At 53.1% G+C, this 21,146-nt stretch overlaps 1 protein-coding gene across 1 annotated transcript in view; it reads right to left on the reverse strand.

The window, feature by feature from the left end:
- LOC142474469 (alanine aminotransferase 2-like) overlaps positions 1-21,146 on the reverse strand; it is a 143,724-nt gene that overhangs the window by 23,701 nt on the left and 98,877 nt on the right. Inside the window, exons 9-11 of the mRNA XM_075580869.1 lie at positions 20,636-20,804; positions 1,272-1,427; positions 592-704 (exon numbers count right to left, since the gene is read on the reverse strand). Coding sequence (XP_075436984.1) covers positions 592-704; positions 1,272-1,427; positions 20,636-20,804 — 438 coding nt within the window. The remainder of the gene's footprint in view (positions 1-591; positions 705-1,271; positions 1,428-20,635; positions 20,805-21,146) is intronic.

A 21,146-nucleotide genomic window follows, 5' to 3' on the forward strand; every position in this document is an offset into this window, starting at 1 on the left:
GCTTCTGTTTTGCCCCATTTGTGCCAGTAATTGCATGGGGCATGGTTATAGGATCAGTTAGGGGAGGAGTTATAGGGAGTGGTTATAGGATCAGTTAGGGGAGGAGTTAGAGGGAGTGGTTATAGGATCAGTTAGGGGAGGAGTTAGAGGGAGTGGTTATAGGATCAGTTAAGGGAGGAGTTAGAGGGAGCGGTTATAGGATAAGTTAGGGGAGGAGTTAGAGGGAGCAGTCAGGGGAGGAGTTAAGGAGCCGTTAAGGAAGGAATTATGAGGCGTGTTTATGAGCAGTTAGGGTATCATTTATAGGTAATGTTATATGATCTGTTTGTGGAGGAGTTATAGGGAGGGATTATAGGAGCAGTTAGTGTTGTTGTTATAGGGGCAGATAGGGGAGATGTTATAGGGAACTGATGTAGAGTTAGGGGAGGAGTTATTGGGAGCAGTTATAGGAGCAGTTATAGGATCATGAGGGGGGCAGATGTTCTTGTTTGCTCCGTCCCACTATAAGAAGCTCGGATTTATTTATGACGCCCACACGTGGGAAGACCAGTCAGGTAAGTGCCCCGGACAGTACTACAGATAACCGCTTACCTGATGTGGTAGGTCCCCTTTGCTTGTCCGAAGGCGCTTCCAGGAGCCACAATGATACCCGTCTTCTCCAGCAGTCTGTGGCAGAAGAATAAATCCGGCTCTAGGCCTTGGGCCTAACAAGGAAGACGGAACATTACAAGGGGAAGTCGCTTCTAGGAGGAAAGAGACCTAAGCACAGTGACGTATTATAGGTTAGGTGGGTGGTCTGTAAGGAAGTCATCGTATGGAGAAGAGCTTCTTAGTAAATATGGCATTGAACATGACCATGAACATGACCTAAGTGATTTTGACGCCCTACATCAAACTTCCCCTTTAGAAGTTTAACCTCCATAGTGCTGAACGGGCCTGCAATGGGTGAAAGATGTAAAATCAGACAAACCCAACAGAACTTTTCCATGAACCCGTAGCTACCTCCTCATGGGGCCTGGCACTCAATGAGCACCGTCATGTAGTAGCTACGTCATATATTACGTGCTTATTTCCGAGGGGAGACCTGACCGAGAAGTGCAGAACGTTATCTGGTCGGCTGGGAAATGGAGCACCACTCCCCCTCTTCTGTTCCATCATCAGTGATAACATGAACAGAAAGTGCTAGAGGAGCTCCGACACTCAAAGGGTTAACATTTTATATTTTTGGGCCTGAACCCCCAAATCCCACTGATTTACAAAAATACAGTTACCTCCGCCAGTTTGATGGCCTTGTCTGGGATCTGGATCCTGGGGAAGGAGTACATGGCTCCCTGGACTGGGTTACAGTGGATCCCGGGGGCCTGGTTTAGGATTTCCTCAGTGAGCCGAGCCTTCTCAGCCAGGTTACGGAGCACGTCCTGCTTCTCCTGGGGAGATACAAGGGAAGATCAAGGTGACCTCATGGACATGAACATACCATCCAACTGCACCAACAGGGCAGAGCTTCTCCTGGGGAGATACAAGGGGGAGATCAAGGTGACCTCATGGACAGGAACATACCATCCAACTGCACCAACAGGGCAGAGCTTCTCCTGGGGAGATACAAGGGGGAGCTCAAGGTGACCTCATGGACATGAACATACTCTCTAACAGCTCCCACAGGGCAGGGCTTCTCTGTCTTATATTCAGACCATCTTCACCTACTGCAATTCAGAAAAAGATCAGAAGACCAGCCATTCCTTGAAGAAGCAGAACTCACCGGCCAAAAATGTAATTAAAAAAACCTTTTATTTAAACTACATAAAAGAGTTTAACATCCACAAACAAAAAAGCTCCTCCCACGCGTTTCATGCTGTCACTGGCGCTTTCTCAAGGATACTCCTTGAGAAAGCACCAGTGACGGCGTGGGAGGAGGAACTTTTTTGTTTGTGGATGTTAAACTCTTTTATGTAGTTTAAATAAAAGGTTTTTTTTTTTCAATTTTTGGCCGGCGAGTTCTGCTTCTTCAAGGCGGACTTCACCTACTGTACTGTACTGTACCTCTAAACATGCGAGACCCGGGGCGGCCTTCACCTACTGTACTGTACCTCTAAACATGCGAGACCCGGGGCGGACTTCACCTACTGTACTGTACTGTACCTCTAAACATGCGAGACCCGGGGCGGCCTTCACCTACTGTACTGTACCTCTAAACATGCGAGACCCGGGGCGGACTTCACCTACTGTACTGTACCTCTAAACATGCGAGACCCGGGGCGGCCTTCACCTACTGTACTGTACTGTACCTCTAAACATGTGCGACCCGGGGCGGACTTCACCTACTGTACTGTACTTCTAAACATGCGAGACCCGGGGCGGCCTTCACCTACTGTACTGTACTGTACCTCTAAACATGCGAGACCCGGGGCGGACTTCACCTACTGTACTGTACTGTACCTCAAAACATGCGAGACCCGGGGCGGCCTTCACCGTTCTGTACTGTATTGTACCTCTAAACATGCGAGACCCGGGGCCGGGGCGGACTTCACCTACTGTACTGTACTGTACCTCTAAACATGCGAGACCCATTGCGGCCTTCACCTACTGTACTGTACTGTACTTCTAAACATGCGAGACCTGGGGCGGACTTCACCTACTGTACTGTACCTCTAAACATGCGAGACCCGGGGCGGACTTCACCTACTGTACTGTATTGTACCTCTAAACATGCGAGACCCGGGGAGGACTTCACCTACTGTACTGTACTGTACCTCTAAACATGCGAGACCCGGGCGGACTTCACCTACTGTATTGTACTGTACCTCCAAACATGCGAGACCGGGGGCGGACTTCACCTACTGTACTGTACCTTTAAACATGCGAGACCCGGGGCGGCCTTCACCTACTGTACTGTACTGTACCTCTAAACATGCGAGACCCGGGGCGGACTTCACCTACTGTACTGTATTGTACCTCTAAACATGCGAGACCCGGGGCGGACTTCACCTACTGTACTGTACCTCTAAACATGCGAGACCCGGGGCGGACTTCACCTACTGTACTGTACCTCTAAATATGCGAGACCCGGGGCGGACTTCACCTACTGTACTGTATTGCACCTCTAAACATGCGAGACCCGGGGCGGACTTCACCTACTGTACTGTACCTCTAAATATGCGAGACCCGGGGCGGACTTCACCTACTGTACTGTATTGTACCTCTAAACATGCGAGACCCGGGGCGGCCTTCACCTACTGTACTGTATTGTATCTCTAAACATGCGAGACCCGGGGCGGCCTTCACCTACTGTACTGTACCTCTAAACATGCGAGACCCGGGCGGACTTCACCTACTGTACTGTACCTCTAAACATGCGAGACCCGGGCGGACTTCACCTACTGTACTGTACTGTACCTCTAAACATGCGAGACCCGGGGCGGACTACACCTACTGTACTGTATTGTACCTCTAAACATGCGAGACCCGGGGCGGCCTTCACCTACTGTACTGTACCTCTAAACATGCGAGACCCGGGGCGAACTTCACCTACTGTACTGTACATCTAAGCATGCGAGACCCGGGGCGGACTTCACCTACTGTACTGTATTGTAACTCTAAACATGCGAGACCCGGGGCAGACTTCACTGTTCTGTACTGTACTGTACCTCTAAACATGCGAGACCCGGGGCGGACTTCACTGTTCTGTACTGTACTGTACCTCTAAACATGCGAGACCCGGGGCGGACTTCACCTACTGTACTGTATTGTACCTCTAAACATGCGAGACCCGGGGCGGCCTACACCTACTGTACTGTACCTCTAAACATGCGAGACCCGGGGCGGACTTCACCTACTGTACTGTATTGTACCTCTAAACATGCGAGACCCGGGGCGGACTTCACCTACTGTACTGTACCTCTAAACATGCGAGACCCGGGGCGGGCTTCACCTACTGTACTGTATTGTACCTCTAAACATGCGAGACCCGGGGCGGACTTCACCTACTGTACTGTATTGTACCTCTAAACATGCGAGAACCGGGGCGGACTTCAAATACTGTACTGTACCTCTAAACATGCGAGACCCGGGGCGGACTTCACCTACTGTACTGTACCTCTAAACATGCGAGACCCGGGGCGGACTTCACCTACTATACTGTATTGTACCTCTAAACATGCGAGACCTGGGGCGGACTTCACCTACTGTACTGTACCTCTAAACATGCGAGACCCGGGGCGGCCTTCACCTACTGTACTGTACCTCTAAACATGCGAGACCCGGGGCGGACTTCACCTACTGTACTGTATTGTACCTCTAAACATGCGAGACCCGGGGCGGACTTCACCTACTGTACTGTACTGTACCTCTAAACATGCGAGACCCGGGGCGGGCTTCACCTACTGTATTGTATTGTACCTCTAAACATGCGAGACCCTGGGCAGACTTCAACTACTGTACTGTATTGTACCTCTAAACATGCGAGACCCGGGGCGGACTTCACCTACTGTACTGTACCTCTAAACATGCGAGACCCGGGGCGGACTTCACCTACTGTACTGTACCTCTAAACATGCGAGACCCGGGGCGGCCTTCACCTACTGTACTGTACCTCTAAACATGCGAGACCCGGGGCGGCCTTCACCTACTGTACTGTACTGTACCTCTAAACATGCGAGACCCGGGGCGTACTTCACCTACTGTATTGTACTGTACCTCTAAACATGCGAGACCCGGGGTGGACTTCACCTACTGTACTGTACCTCTAAACATGCGAGACCCGGGGCGGACTTCACCTAATGTACTGTATTGTACCTCTAAACATGCGAGACCCGGGGCAGACTTCACCTACTGTACTGTACCTCTAAACATGCGAGACCCGGGGCGGCCTTCACCTACTGTACTGTACTGTACCTCTAAACATGCGAGACCCGGGGCGTACTTCACCTACTGTACTGTACTGTACCTCTAAACATGCGAGACCCGGGGCGAACTTCACCTACTGTACTGTACCTCTAAGCATGCGAGACCCGGGGCGGACTTCACCTACTGTACTGTATTGTAACTCTAAACATGCGAGACCCGGGGCAGACTTCACTGTTCTGTACTGTACTGTACCTCTAAACATGCGAGACCCGGGGCGGACTTCACTGTTCTGTACTGTACTGTACCTCTAAACATGCGAGACCCGGGGCGGACTACACCTACTGTACTGTATTGTACCTCTAAACATGCGAGACCCGGGGCGGACTTCACCTACTGTACTGTACTGTACCTCTAAACATGCGAGACCCGGGGCGGACTACACCTACTGTACTGTATTGTACCTCTAAACATGCGAGACCCGGGGCGGCCTTCACCTACTGTACTGTACTGTACCTCTAAACATGCGAGACCCGGGGCGAACTTCACCTACTGTACTGTACCTCTAAGCATGCGAGACCCGGGGCGGACTTCACCTACTGTACTGTATTGTAACTCTAAACATGCGAGACCCGGGGCAGACTTCACTGTTCTGTACTGTACTGTACCTCTAAACATGCGAGACCCGGGGCGGACTTCACTGTTCTGTACTGTACTGTACCTCTAAACATGCGAGACCCGGGGCGGACTACACCTACTGTACTGTATTGTACCTCTAAACATGCGAGACCCGGGGCGGATTCACCTACTGTACTGTATTGTACCTCTAAACATGCGAGACCCGGGGCGGACTTCACCTACTGTACTGTATTGTACCTCTAAACATGCGAGACCCGGGGCGGACTTCACCTACTGTACTGTACCTCTAAACATGCGAGACCCGGGGCGGACTTCACCTACTGTACTGTACCTCTAAACATCCGAGACCCGGGGCGGACTTCACCTACTGTACTGTACCTCTAAACATGCGAGACCCGGGGCAGCCTTCACCTACTGTACTGTACTGTACCTCTAAACATGCGAGAGCCGGGCCGGACTTCACCTACTGTACTGTACCTCTAAACATGCGACACCCGGGGCGGACTTCACCTACTGTACTGTACCTCTAAACATGCGAGACCCGGGGCGGGCTTCACCTAATGTACTGTATTGTACCTCTACACATGCGAGACCCGGGCGGACTTCACCTACTGTACTGTATTGTACCTCTAAAAATGCGAGACCCGGGGCGGACTTCACCTACTGTACTGTATTGTACCTCTAAACATGCGAGACCCGGGGCGGACTTCACCTACTGTACTGTACCTCTAAACATGCGAGACCCGGGGCGGCCTTCACCTACTGTACTGTATTGTACCTCTAAACATGCGAGACCCGGGCAGACTTCACCCACTGTACTGTACTGTACATCTAAACATGCGAGACCCGGGGCGGACTTCACCTACTGTACTGTACTGTACCTCTAAACATGCGAGACCCGGGGCGGACTTCACCTACTGTACTGTATTGTACCTCTAAACATGCGAGACCCGGAGCGAACTTCACCTGCTGTACTGTACCTCTAAACATGCGAGACCCGGGGCGGACTTCACCTACTGTACTTTACCTCTAAACATGCGAGACCCGGGGCGGACTTCACCTACTGTACTGTATTGTACCTCTAAATATGCGAGACCCGGGGCGGACTTCACCTACTGTACTGTATTGTACCTCTAAACATGCGAGACCCGGGGCGGACTTCACCTACTGTACTGTACTGTTCCTCTAAACATGCGAGACCCAGGGCGGACTTCACCTACTGTACTGTATTGTAACTCTAAACATGCGAGACCCGGGAAGTACTTCACCTACTGTACTGTATTGTAACTCTAAACATGCGAGACCCGGGGCGGACTTCACCTACTGTACTGTATTGTACCTCTAAACATGCGAGACCCGGGGCGGACTTCACTATTCTGTACTGTACTGTACCTCTAAACATGCGAGACCCGGGGCGGACTTCACTGTTCTGTACTGTACCTCTAAACATGCGAGATCCGGGGCGGACTTCACTGTTCTGTACTGTACCTCTAAACATGCGAGACCCGGGGCGGACTTCACCTACTGTACTGTACTGTACCTCTAAACATGCGAGACCCGGGGCGGACTTCACCTACTGTACTGTACCTCTAAACATGCGAGACCCGGGGCGGCCTTCACCTACTGTACTGTACTGTACCTCTAAACATGCGAGACCCGGGGCGAACTTCACCTACTGTACTGTACCTCTAAGCATGCGAGACCCGGGGCGGACTTCACCTATTGTACTGAACCTCTAAGCATGCGAGACCCGGGGCGGACTTCACCTACTGTACTGTACTGTACCTCTAAACATGCGAGACCCGGGGCGGACTTCACCTACTGTACTGTATTGTACCTCTAAACATGCGAGACCCGGGGCGGACTTCACCTACTGTAATGTATTGTACCTCTAAACATGCGAGACCCGGGGCGGACTTCACCTACTGTACTGTACTGTTCCTCTAAACATGCGAGACCCAGGGCGGACTTCACCTACTGTACTGTATTGTACCTCTAAACATGCGAGACCCGGGGCGGACTTCACCTACTGTACTGTATTGTACCTCTAAACATGCGAGACCCGGGGCGGACTTCACCTACTGTACTGTATTGTACCTCTAAACATGCGAGACCCGGGGCGGACTTCACTGTTCTGTACTGTATTGTAACTCTAAACATGCGAGACCCAGGGAGGACTTCACCTACTGTACTGTATTGTAACTCTAAACATGCGAGACCCGGGGAGGACTTCACCTACTGTACTGTATTGTAACTCTAAACATGCGAGACCCGGGGCGGACTTCACTGTTCTGTACTGTACCTCTAAACATGCGAGACCGGGAGCGGACTTCACTGTTCTGTACTGTACCTCTAAACATGCGAGACCCGGGGCGGACATCACCTACTGTACTGTACCTCTAAACATGCGAGACCCGGGGCGGACTTCACCTACTGTACTGTATTGTACCTCTAAACATGCGAGACCCGGGCAGACTTCACCCACTGTACTGTACTGTACATCTAAACATGCGAGACCCGGGGCGGACTTCACCTACTGTACTGTACTGTACCTCTAAACATGCGAGACCCGGGGCGGACTTCACCTACTGTACTGTATTGTACCTCTAAACATGCGAGACCCGGAGCGAACTTCACCTGCTGTACTGTACCTCTAAACATGCGAGACCCGGGGCGGACTTCACCTACTGTACTTTACCTCTAAACATGCGAGACCCGGGGCGGACTTCACCTACTGTACTGTATTGTACCTCTAAATATGCGAGACCCGGGGCGGACTTCACCTACTGTACTGTATTGTACCTCTAAACATGCGAGACCCGGGGCGGACTTCACCTACTGTACTGTACTGTTCCTCTAAACATGCGAGACCCAGGGCGGACTTCACCTACTGTACTGTATTGTAACTCTAAACATGCGAGACCCGGGAAGTACTTCACCTACTGTACTGTATTGTAACTCTAAACATGCGAGACCCAGGGCGGACTTCACCTACTGTACTGTATTGTACCTCTAAACATGCGAGACCCGGGGCGGACTTCACTATTCTGTACTGTACTGTACCTCTAAACATGCGAGACCCGGGGCGGACTTCACTGTTCTGTACTGTACCTCTAAACATGCGAGATCCGGGGCGGACTTCACTGTTCTGTACTGTACCTCTAAACATGCGAGACCCGGGGCGGACTTCACCTACTGTACTGTACTGTACCTCTAAACATGCGAGACCCGGGGCGGACTTCACCTACTGTACTGTACCTCTAAACATGCGAGACCCGGGGCGGCCTTCACCTACTGTACTGTACTGTACCTCTAAACATGCGAGACCCGGGGCGAACTTCACCTACTGTACTGTACCTCTAAGCATGCGAGACCCGGGGCGGACTTCACCTATTGTACTGAACCTCTAAGCATGCGAGACCCGGGGCGGACTTCACCTACTGTACTGTACTGTACCTCTAAACATGCGAGACCCGGGGCGGACTTCACCTACTGTACTGTATTGTACCTCTAAACATGCGAGACCCGGGGCGGACTTCACCTACTGTACTGTATTGTACCTCTAAACATGCGAGACCCGGGGCGGACTTCACCTACTGTACTGTACTGTTCCTCTAAACATGCGAGACCCAGGGCGGACTTCACCTACTGTACTGTATTGTACCTCTAAACATGCGAGACCCGGGGCGGACTTCACCTACTGTACTGTATTGTACCTCTAAACATGCGAGACCCGGGGCGGACTTCACCTACTGTACTGTATTGTACCTCTAAACATGCGAGACCCGGGGCGGACTTCACTGTTCTGTACTGTATTGTAACTCTAAACATGCGAGACCCAGGGAGGACTTCACCTACTGTACTGTATTGTAACTCTAAACATGCGAGACCCGGGGAGGACTTCACCTACTGTACTGTATTGTAACTCTAAACATGCGAGACCCGGGGCGGACTTCACTGTTCTGTACTGTACCTCTAAACATGCGAGACCGGGAGCGGACTTCACTGTTCTGTACTGTACCTCTAAACATGCGAGACCCGGGGCGGACATCACCTACTGTACTGTACCTCTAAACATGCGAGACCCGGGGCGGACTTCACCTACTGTACTGTACCTCTAAACATGCGAGACCCGGGGCGGCCTTCACCTACTGTACTGTATTGTACCTCTAAACATGCGAGACCCGGGGCGGACTTCACCTACTGTACTGTATTGTAACTCTAAACATGCGAGACCCGGGGCGGACTTCACTATTCTGTACTGTACTGTACCTCTAAACATGCGAGACCCGGGGCGGACTTCACCTACTGTACTGTACCTCTAAACATGCGAGACCCGGGGCGGCCTTCACCTACTGTACTGTACTGTACCTCTAAACATGCGAGACCCGGGGCGAACTTCACCTACTGTACTGTACCTCTAAGCATGCGAGACCCGGGGCGGACTTCACCTATTGTACTGAACCTCTAAGCATGCGAGACCCGGGGCGGACTTCACCTACTGTACTGTACTGTACCTCTAAACATGCGAGACCCGGGGCGGACTTCACCTACTGTACTGTATTGTACCTCTAAACATGCGAGACCCGGGGCGGACTTCACCTACTGTAATGTATTGTACCTCTAAACATGCGAGACCCGGGGCGGACTTCACCTACTGTACTGTACTGTTCCTCTAAACATGCGAGACCCAGGGCGGACTTCACCTACTGTACTGTATTGTACCTCTAAACATGCGAGACCCGGGGCGGACTTCACCTACTGTACTGTATTGTACCTCTAAACATGCGAGACCCGGGGCGGACTTCACCTACTGTACTGTATTGTACCTCTAAACATGCGAGACCCGGGGCGGACTTCACTGTTCTGTACTGTATTGTAACTCTAAACATGCGAGACCCAGGGAGGACTTCACCTACTGTACTGTATTGTAACTCTAAACATGCGAGACCCGGGGAGGACTTCACCTACTGTACTGTATTGTAACTCTAAACATGCGAGACCCGGGGCGGACTTCACTGTTCTGTACTGTACCTCTAAACATGCGAGACCGGGAGCGGACTTCACTGTTCTGTACTGTACCTCTAAACATGCGAGACCCGGGGCGGACATCACCTACTGTACTGTACCTCTAAACATGCGAGACCCGGGGCGGACTTCACCTACTGTACTGTACCTCTAAACATGCGAGACCCGGGGCGGCCTTCACCTACTGTACTGTATTGTACCTCTAAACATGCGAGACCCGGGGCGGACTTCACCTACTGTACTGTATTGTAACTCTAAACATGCGAGACCCGGGGCGGACTTCACTATTCTGTACTGTACTGTACCTCTAAACATGCGAGACCCGGGGCGGACTTCACTGTTTTGTACTGTACCTCTAAACATGCGAGACCCGGGGCGGACTTCACTGTTCTGTACTGTACCTCTAAACATGCGAGACCCGGGGCGGATTTCACCTACTGTACTGTACCTCTAAACATGCGAGACCCGGGGCGGCCTTCACCTACTGTACTGTACTGTACCTCTAAACATGCGAGACCCGGGGCGGACTTCACCTACTGTACTGTAATGTACCTCTAAACATGCGAGACCAGGGGCGGACTTCACCTACTGTACCTCTAAACATGCGAGACCCGGGGCAAACTTCACCTACTGTACTGTACTGTACCTCTAAACATGCGAGACCCGGGGCGGCCTTCACGTACTGTACTGTACCTCTAAACTTGCGAGACCTGGGGCGGGCTTCACCTACTGTACTGTATTGTACCTCTAAACATGCGAGACCCGGGGCGGCCTTCACCTACTGTACTGTACCTCTAAACATGCGAGACCCGGGGCGGCCTTCACCTACTGTACTGTACTGTACCTCTAAACATGCGAGACCCGGGGCGGCCTTCACCTACTGTACTGTACCTCTAAACATGCGAGACCCGGGGCGGCCTTCACCTACTGTACTGTACTGTACCTCTAAACATGCGAGACCCGGGGTGGACTTCACCTACTGAACTGTACCTCTAAACATGCGAGAACCGGGGCGGCCTTCACCTACTGCACTGTATTGTACCTCTAAACATGCGAGACCCGGGGCGGCCTTCACCTACTGTACTGTATTGTACCTCTAAACATGCGAGACCCGGGGCGGACTTCACCTACTGTACTGTACCTCTAAACATGCGAGACCCGGGGCGGACTTCACCTACTGTACTGTACCGCTAAACATGCGAGACCCGGGGCGGACTTCACCTACTGTACTGTATTGTACCTCTAAACATGCGAGACCCGGGGCGGACTTCACCTACTGTACTGTATTGTAACTCTAAATATGCGAGACCAGGGGCGGGCTTCACCTACTGTACTGTACTGTACCTCTAAACATGCGAGACCCAGGGCGGACTTCACCTACTGTACCTCTAAACATGCGAGACCCGGGGCGGCCTTCACCTACTGTACTGTACTGTACCTCTAAACATGCGAGACCCGGAGCGGACTTCACCTACTGTACCTCTAAACATGCGAGACCCGGGGCGGCCTTCACCTACTGTACTGTACTGTACCTCTAAACATGCGAGACCCGGGGCGGACTTCACCTACTGTACTGTATTGTACCTCTAAACATGCGAGACCCGGGGCGGACTTCACCTACTGTACTGTACCTCTAAACATGCGAGACCCGGGGCGGACTTCACCTACTATACTGTACCTCTAAACATGCGAGACCCGGGGCGGACTTCACCTACTGTACTGTACCTCTAAAAATGCGAGACCCGGGGCGGCCTTCACCTACTGTACTGTACCTCTAAACATGCGAGACCCGGGGCAAACTTCACCTACTGTACTGTACTGTACCTCTAAACATGCGAGACCCGGGGCGGCCTTCACGTACTGTACTGTACCTCTAAACATGCGAGACCTGGGGCGGGCTTCACCTACTGTACTGTATTGTACCTCTAAACATGCGAGACCCGGGGCGGCCTTCACCTACTGTACTGTACCTCTAAACATGCGAGACCCGGGGCGGCCTTCACCTACTGTACTGTACCTCTAAACATGCGAGACCCGGGGCGGCCTTCACCTACTGTACTGTACCTCTAAACATGCGAGACCCGGGGCGGACTTCACCTACTGTACTGTACCTCTAAACATGCGAGACCCGGGGCGGACTTCACCTACTATACTGTACCTCTAAACATGCGAGACCCGGGGCGGACTTCACCTACTGTACTGTACCTCTAAAAATGCGAGACCCGGGGCGGCCTTCACCTACTGTACTGTACCTCTAAACATGCGAGACCCGGGGCAAACTTCACCTACTGTACTGTACTGTACCTCTAAACATGCGAGACCCGGGGCGGCCTTCACGTACTGTACTGTACCTCTAAACATGCGAGACCTGGGGCGGGCTTCACCTACTGTACTGTATTGTACCTCTAAACATGCGAGACCCGGGGCGGCCTTCACCTACTGTACTGTACCTCTAAACATGCGAGACCCGGGGCGGCCTTCACCTACTGTACTGTACCTCTAAACATGCGAGACCCGGGGCGGCCTTCACCTACTGTACTGTACCTCTAAACATGCGAGACCCGGGGCGGCCTTCACCTACTGTACTGTACTGTACCTCTAAACATGCGAGACCCGGGGTGGCCTTCACGTACTGTACTGTACCTCTAAACATGCGAGACCTGGGGCGGGCTTCACCTACTGTACTGTATTGTACCTCTAAACATGCGAGACCCGGGGCGGCCTTCACCTACTGTACTGTACCTCTAAACATGCGAGACCCGGGGCGGCCTTCACCTACTGTACTGTACTGTACCTCTAAACATGCGAGACCCGGGGCGGCCTTCACCTACTGTACTGTACCTCTAAACATGCGAGACCCGGGGCGGCCTTCACCTACTGTACTGTACTGTACCTCTAAACATGCGAGACCCGGGGTGGACTTCACCTACTGAACTGTACCTCTAAACATGCGAGAACCGGGGCGGCCTTCACCTACTGCACTGTATTGTACCTCTAAACATGCGAGACCCGGGGCGGCCTTCACCTACTGTACTGTACTGTACCACTAAACATGCGAGACCAGGGGCGGGCTTCACCTACTGTACTGTATTGTACCTCTAAACATGCGAGACCTGGGGCGGACTTCACCTACTGTACTGTACTGTACCTCTAAACATGCGAGACCCGGGGCGGCATTCACCTACTGTACTGTACTGTACCTCTAAACATGAGAGACCCGGGGCGGGCTTTACCTACTGTACTGTATTGTACCTCTAAACATACGAGACCCGGGGCGGACTTCACCTACTATACTGTACCTCTAAACATGCGAGACCCGGGGCGGCCTTCACCTACTGTACTGTATTGTACCTCTAAACATGCGAGACCCGGGGCGGGCTTCACCTACTGTTCTGTATTGTACCTCTAAACATGCGAGACCCGGGGCGGACTTCACCTACTGTATTGTTCTGTACCTCTAAACATGCGAGACCCGGGGCGGCCTTCACCTACTGTACTGTACTGTACCTCTAAACATGCGAGACCCGGGGCGGGCTTCACCTACTGTACAGTATTGTACCTCTAAACATGCGAGACCCGGGGCGGACTTCACCTACTGTACTGTATTGTAACTCTAAATATGCGAGACCAGGGGCGGGCTTCACCTACTGTACTGTACTGTACCTCTAAACATGCGAGACCCAGGGCGGACTTCACCTACTGTACCTCTAAACATGCGAGACCCGGGGCGGCCTTCACCTACTGTACTGTACTGTACCTCTAAACATGCGAGACCCGGAGTGGACTTCACCTACTGTACCTCTAAACATGCGAGACCCGGGGCGGCCTTCACCTACTGTACTGTACTGTACCTCTAAACATGCGAGACCCGGGGCGGACTTCACCTACTGTACTGTATTGTACCTCTAAACATGCGAGACCCGGGGCGGACTTCACCTACTGTACTGTACCTCTAAACATGCGAGACCCGGGGCGGACTTCACCTACTATACTGTACCTCTAAACATGCGAGACCCGGGGCGGACTTCACCTACTGTACTGTACCTCTAAAAATGCGAGACCCGGGGCGGCCTTCACCTACTGTACTGTACCTCTAAACATGCGAGACCCGGGGCAAACTTCACCTACTGTACTGTACTGTACCTCTAAACATGCGAGACCCGGGGCAAACTTCACCTACTGTACTGTACCTCTAAACATGCGAGACCTGGGGCGGGCTTCACCTACTGTACTGTATTGTACCTCTAAACATGCGAGACCCGGGGCGGCCTTCACCTACTGTACTGTACCTCTAAACATGCGAGACCCGGGGCGGCCTTCACCTACTGTACTGTACTGTACCTCTAAACATGCGAGACCCGGGGCGGCCTTCACCTACTGTACTGTACCTCTAAACATGCGAGACCCGGGGCGGCCTTCACCTACTGTACTGTACTGTACCTCTAAACATGCGAGACCCGGGGCGGCCTTCACGTACTGTACTGTACCTCTAAACATGCGAGACCTGGGGCGGGCTTCACCTACTGTACTGTATTGTACCTCTAAACATGCGAGACCCGGGGCGGCCTTCACCTACTGTACTGTACCTCTAAACATGCGAGACCCGGGGCGGCCTTCACCTACTGTACTGTACTGTACCTCTAAACATGCGAGACCCGGGGCGGCCTTCACCTACTGTACTGTACCTCTAAACATGCGAGACCCGGGGCGGCCTTCACCTACTGTACTGTACTGTACCTCTAAACATGCGAGACCCGGGGTGGACTTCACCTACTGAACTGTACCTCTAAACATGCGAGACCCGGGGCGGCCTTCACCTACTGTACTGTACTGTACCACTAAACATGCGAGACCAGGGGCGGGCTTCACCTACTGTACTGTATTGTACCTCTAAACATGCGAGACCTGGGGCGGACTTCACCTACTGTACTGTACTGTACCTCTAAACATGCGAGACCCGGGGCGGCATTCACCTACTGTACTGTACTGTACCTCTAAACATGAGAGACCCGGGGCGGGCTTTACCTACTGTACTGTATTGTACCTCTAAACATACGAGACCCGGGGCGGACTTCACCTACTATACTGTACCTCTAAACATGCGAGACCCGGGGCGGCCTTCACCTACTGTACTGTATTGTACCTCTAAACATGCGAGACCCGGGGCGGGCTTCACCTACTGTTCTGTATTGTACCTCTAAACATGCGAGACCCGGGGCGGACTTCACCTACTGTATTGTTCTGTACCTCTAAACATGCGAGACCCGGGGCGGCCTTCACCTACTGTACTGTACTGTACCTCTAAACATGCGAGACCCGGGGCGGGCTTCACCTACTGTACAGTATTGTACCTCTAAACATGCGAGACCCGGGGCGGACTTCACCTACTGTACTGTATTGTAACTCTAAATATGCGAGACCAGGGGCGGGCTTCACCTACTGTACTGTACTGTACCTCTAAACATGCGAGACCCAGGGCGGACTTCACCTACTGTACCTCTAAACATGCGAGACCCGGGGCGGCCTTCACCTACTGTACTGTACTGTACCTCTAAACATGCGAGACCCGGAGTGGACTTCACCTACTGTACCTCTAAACATGCGAGACCCGGGGCGGCCTTCACCTACTGTACTGTACTGTACCTCTAAACATGCGAGACCCGGGGCGGACTTCACCTACTGTACTGTATTGTACCTCTAAACATGCGAGACCCGGGGCGGACTTCACCTATTGTACTGTACCTCTAAACATGCGAGACCCGGGGCGGACTTCACCTACTATACTGTACCTCTAAACATGCGAGACCCGGGGCGGACTTCACCTACTGTACTGTACCTCTAAAAATGCGAGACCCGGGGCGGCCTTCACCTACTGTACTGTACCTCTAAACATGCGAGACCCGGGGCAAACTTCACCTACTGTACTGTACTGTACCTCTAAACATGCGAGACCCGGGGCAAACTTCACCTACTGTACTGTACCTCTAAACATGCGAGACCTGGGGCGGGCTTCACCTACTGTACTGTATTGTACCTCTAAACATGCGAGACCCGGGGCGGCCTTCACCTACTGTACTGTACCTCTAAACATGCGAGACCCGGGGCGGCCTTCACCTACTGTACTGTACTGTACCTCTAAACATGCGAGACCCGGGGCGGCCTTCACCTACTGTACTGTACCTCTAAACATGCGAGACCCGGGGCGGCCTTCACCTACTGTACTGTACTGTACCTCTAAACATGCGAGACCCGGGGCGGCCTTCACGTACTGTACTGTACCTCTAAACATGCGAGACCTGGGGCGGGCTTCACCTACTGTACTGTATTGTACCTCTAAACATGCGAGACCCGGGGCGGCCTTCACCTACTGTACTGTACCTCTAAACATGCGAGACCCGGGGCGGCCTTCACCTACTGTACTGTACTGTACCTCTAAACATGCGAGACCCGGGGCGGCCTTCACCTACTGTACTGTACCTCTAAACATGCGAGACCCGGGGCGGCCTTCACCTACTGTACTGTACTGTACCTCTAAACATGCGAGACCCGGGGTGGACTTCACCTACTGAACTGTACCTCTAAACATGCGAGACCCGGGGCGGCCTTCACCTACTGTACTGTACTGTACCACTAAACATGCGAGACCAGGGGCGGGCTTCACCTACTGTACTGTATTGTACCTCTAAACATGCGAGACCTGGGGCGGACTTCACCTACTGTACTGTACTGTACCTCTAAACATGCGAGACCCGGGGCGGCATTCACCTACTGTACTGTACTGTACCTCTAAACATGAGAGACCCGGGGCGGGCTTTACCTACTGTACTGTATTGTACCTCTAAACATACGAGACCCGGGGCGGACTTCACCTACTATACTGTACCTCTAAACATGCGAGACCCGGGGCGGCCTTCACCTACTGTACTGTATTGTACCTCTAAACATGCGAGACCCGGGGCGGGCTTCACCTACTGTTCTGTATTGTACCTCTAAACATGCGAGACTCGGGGCGGACTTCACCTACTGTATTGTTCTGTACCTCTAAACATGCGAGACCCGGGGCGGCCTTCACCTACTGTACTGTACTGTACCTCTAAACATGCGAGACCCGGGGCGGGCTTCACCTACTGTACAGTATTGTACCTCTAAACATGCAAGACCCGGGGCGGCCTTCACCTACTGTACTGTACCTCTAAACATGCGAGACCCGGGGCGGCCTTCACCTACTGTACTGTACCTCTAAACATGCGAGACCCGGGGCGGACTTCACCTACTGTACTGTACCTCTAAACATGCGAGACCCGGGGCGGACTTCACCTACTGTACTGTACTGTACCTCTAAACATGCGAGACCCGGGGCGGACTTCACCTACTGTACTGTACCTCTAAACATGCGAGACCCGGGGCGGCCTTCACCTACTGTACTGTACTGTACTGTACCTCTAAACATGCAAGACCCGGGGCGGCCTTCACCTACTGTACTGTACTGTACCTCTAAACATGCGAGACCCGGGGCGGACTTCACCTACTGTACTGTACTGTACCTCTAAACATGCGAGACCCGGGGCGGCCTTTACCTACTGTACTGTACTGAACCTCTAAACATGCGAGACCCGGGGCGGCCTTCACCTACTGTACTGTTCTGTACCTCTAAACATGCGAGACCTGGGGCTGCCTTCACCTACTGTACTGTATTGTACCTCTAAACATGCGATACCCGGGGCGGACTTCACCTACTGTACTGTACCTCTAAACATGCGAGACCCGGGGTGGCCTTCACATACTGTATTGTACTGTACCTCTAAACATGCGAGACCCGGGGCGGACTTCACCGTTCTGTCTCCTCGAAACCTTCAATTAGTGAGTGTGTATTGATGGAACAACAACAACAGCCACACACACACACACACACACACACACACACACACACACACACACACACACACACACACACACACACACACACACACATTATATATAATATATATATATAAAAAATAATCACAGGAGACAGAGGGACTATTGTGGCTACGCCTGGCACCACCTCCTGGTAACCGACTCTGTGGGGAGAAGTCCCGTCCTTTCCCAGGTGGGAGGCGGGTCACACAGGGGATAATTGTGGCTACGCCTGGCACCACCTCCTGGTAACCGACTCTGCGGGGAGAAGTCCCGTCCTTTCCCAGAGGGGAGGCGGGTCACACAGGGGATAATTGTGGCTACGCCTGGCACCACCTCCTGGTAACCGACTCTGTGGGGAGAAGTCCCGTCCTTTCCCAGGTGGGAGGCTGGTCACACAGGGGATAATTGTGGCTACGCCTGGCACCACCTCCTGGTAACCGACTCTGCGGGGAGAAGTCCCGTCCTTTCCCAGGTGGGAGGCGGGTCACACAGGGGATAATTGTGGCTACGCCTGGCACCACCTCCTGGTAACCGACTCTGCGGGGAGAAGTCCCGTCCTTTCCCAGAGGGGAGGCGGGTCACACAGGGGATAATTGTGGCTACGCCTGGCACCATCTCCTGGTAACCGACTCTGTGGGGAGAAGTCCCGTCCTTTCCCAGGTGGGAGGCTGGTCACACAGGGGATAATTGTGGCTACGCCTGGCACCACCTCCTGGTAACCGACTCTGCGGGGAGAAGTCCCGTCCTTTCCCGGGTGGGAGGCGGGTCACACAGGGGATAATTGTGGCTACGCCTGGCACCACCTCCTGGTAACCGACTCTGCGGGGAGAAGTCCCGTCCTTTCCCAGAGGGGAGGCGGGTCACACAGGGGATAATTGTGGCTACGCCTGGCACCACCTCCTGGTAACCGACTCTGTGGGGAGAAGTCCCGTCCTTTCCCAGGTGGGAGGCGGGTCACACAGGGGATAATTGTGGCTACGCCTGGCACCACCTCCTGGTAACCGACTCTGCGGGGAGAAGTCCCATCCTTTCCCAGGTGGGAGGCGGGTCACACAGGGGATAATTGTGGCTACGCCTGGCACCACCTCCTGGTAACCGACTCTGCGGGGAGAAGTCCCGTCCTTTCCCAGGTGGGAGGCGGGTCACACAGGGGATAATTGTGGCTACGCCTGGCACCACCTCCTGGTAACCGACTCTGTGGGGAAAAGTCCCGTCCTTTCCCAGGTGGGAGGCGGGTCACACAGGGGATAATTGTGGCTACGCCTGGCACCACCTCCTGGTAACCGACTCTGTGGGGAGAAGTCCCGTCCTTTCCCAGGTGGGAGGCGGGTCACACAGGGGATAATTGTGGCTACGCCTGGCACCACCTCCTGGTAACCGACTCTGTGGGGAGAAGTCCCGTCCTTTCCCAGGTGGGAGGCGGGTCACACAGGGGATAATTGTGGCTACGCCTGGCACCATCTCCTGGTAACCGACTCTGTGGGGAGAAGTCCCATCCTTTCCCAGAGGGGAGGCGGGTCACACAGGGGATAATTGTGGCTACGCCTGGCACTACCTCCTGGTAACTGACTCTGTGGGGAGAAGTCCCGTCCTTTCCCAGGTGGGAGGCGGGTCACACAGGGGATAATTGTGGCTACGCCTGGCACCATCTCCTGGTAACCGACTCTGTGGGGAGAAGTCCCGTCCTTTCCCAGGTGGGAGGCGGGTCACACAGGGGATAATTGTGGCTACGCCTGGCACCACCTCCTGGTAACTGACTCTGTGGGGAGAAGTCCCGTCCTTTCCCAGGTGGGAGGCGGGTCACACAGGGGATAATTGTGGCTACGCCTGGCACCACCTCCTGGTAACCGACTCTGCGGGGAGAAGTCCCGTCCTTTCCCAGGTGGGAGGCGGGTCACACAGGGGATAATTGTGTGTTCCATTCTGTTGCTTGGGTTGGAGATCCAACGAACGTGCTGGGTCAGCTCAGTACCGTTACATGACAGTTACTCAGAGCTGGCGGAGCGTGGGTGTGATCACACGTTTCTACTGTAGGACTGAGTAATAGGTCTTTATGGCCGAAAATAATTTAACCCTTTAATTCATTGGTAGCCGAAGGCATCAGTCTTCAGGAACAAATGGGTTAAATCCGCGGTTATAGAATAAGCCCCCGGGTCGTTTTGTCTCCATCTCCCCAAAACGTCTATAATTCCCGTCTCCGTGCTGATGTCACCGCGCACATGACACTCACCTCTATGAAGGCGTCATACGATGGCTCTCCCGGCTGTGGGGGATCTGTGATGATGTCCAGAGCAAGGGCGCCCATTACAGGGGCTGTGGTGTAGGAAGCCATCAAATAAACTCTACGAACCACCGCCGGCTCAATGTTCACAAACTCAATGTACCCAGAGCGCAGGCCACACATGCATGGGAGAGAGATAGCATAGGTACTGTTACTATGTAGCACTGACACTGTATATAGAAGCACGGGAGAGAGATAGCATAGGTACTGTTACTATGTAGCACTGACACTGTATATAGAAGCACGGGAGAGAGATAGCATAGGTACTGTTACTATGTAGCACTGACACTGTATATAGAAGCACGGGAGAGAGATAGCATAGGTACTGTTACTATGTAGCACTGACACTGTATATAGAAGCACGGGAGAGAGATAGCATAGGTACTGTTACTATGTAGCACTGTATATAGAAGCACGGGAGAGAGATAGCATAGGTACTGTTACTATGTAGCACTGACAC

The sequence above is a fragment of the Ascaphus truei genome, chromosome 2, assembly GCF_040206685.1.
Source record: "Ascaphus truei isolate aAscTru1 chromosome 2, aAscTru1.hap1, whole genome shotgun sequence".
In the NCBI taxonomy this organism is placed as follows: domain Eukaryota; kingdom Metazoa; phylum Chordata; class Amphibia; order Anura; family Ascaphidae; genus Ascaphus; species Ascaphus truei.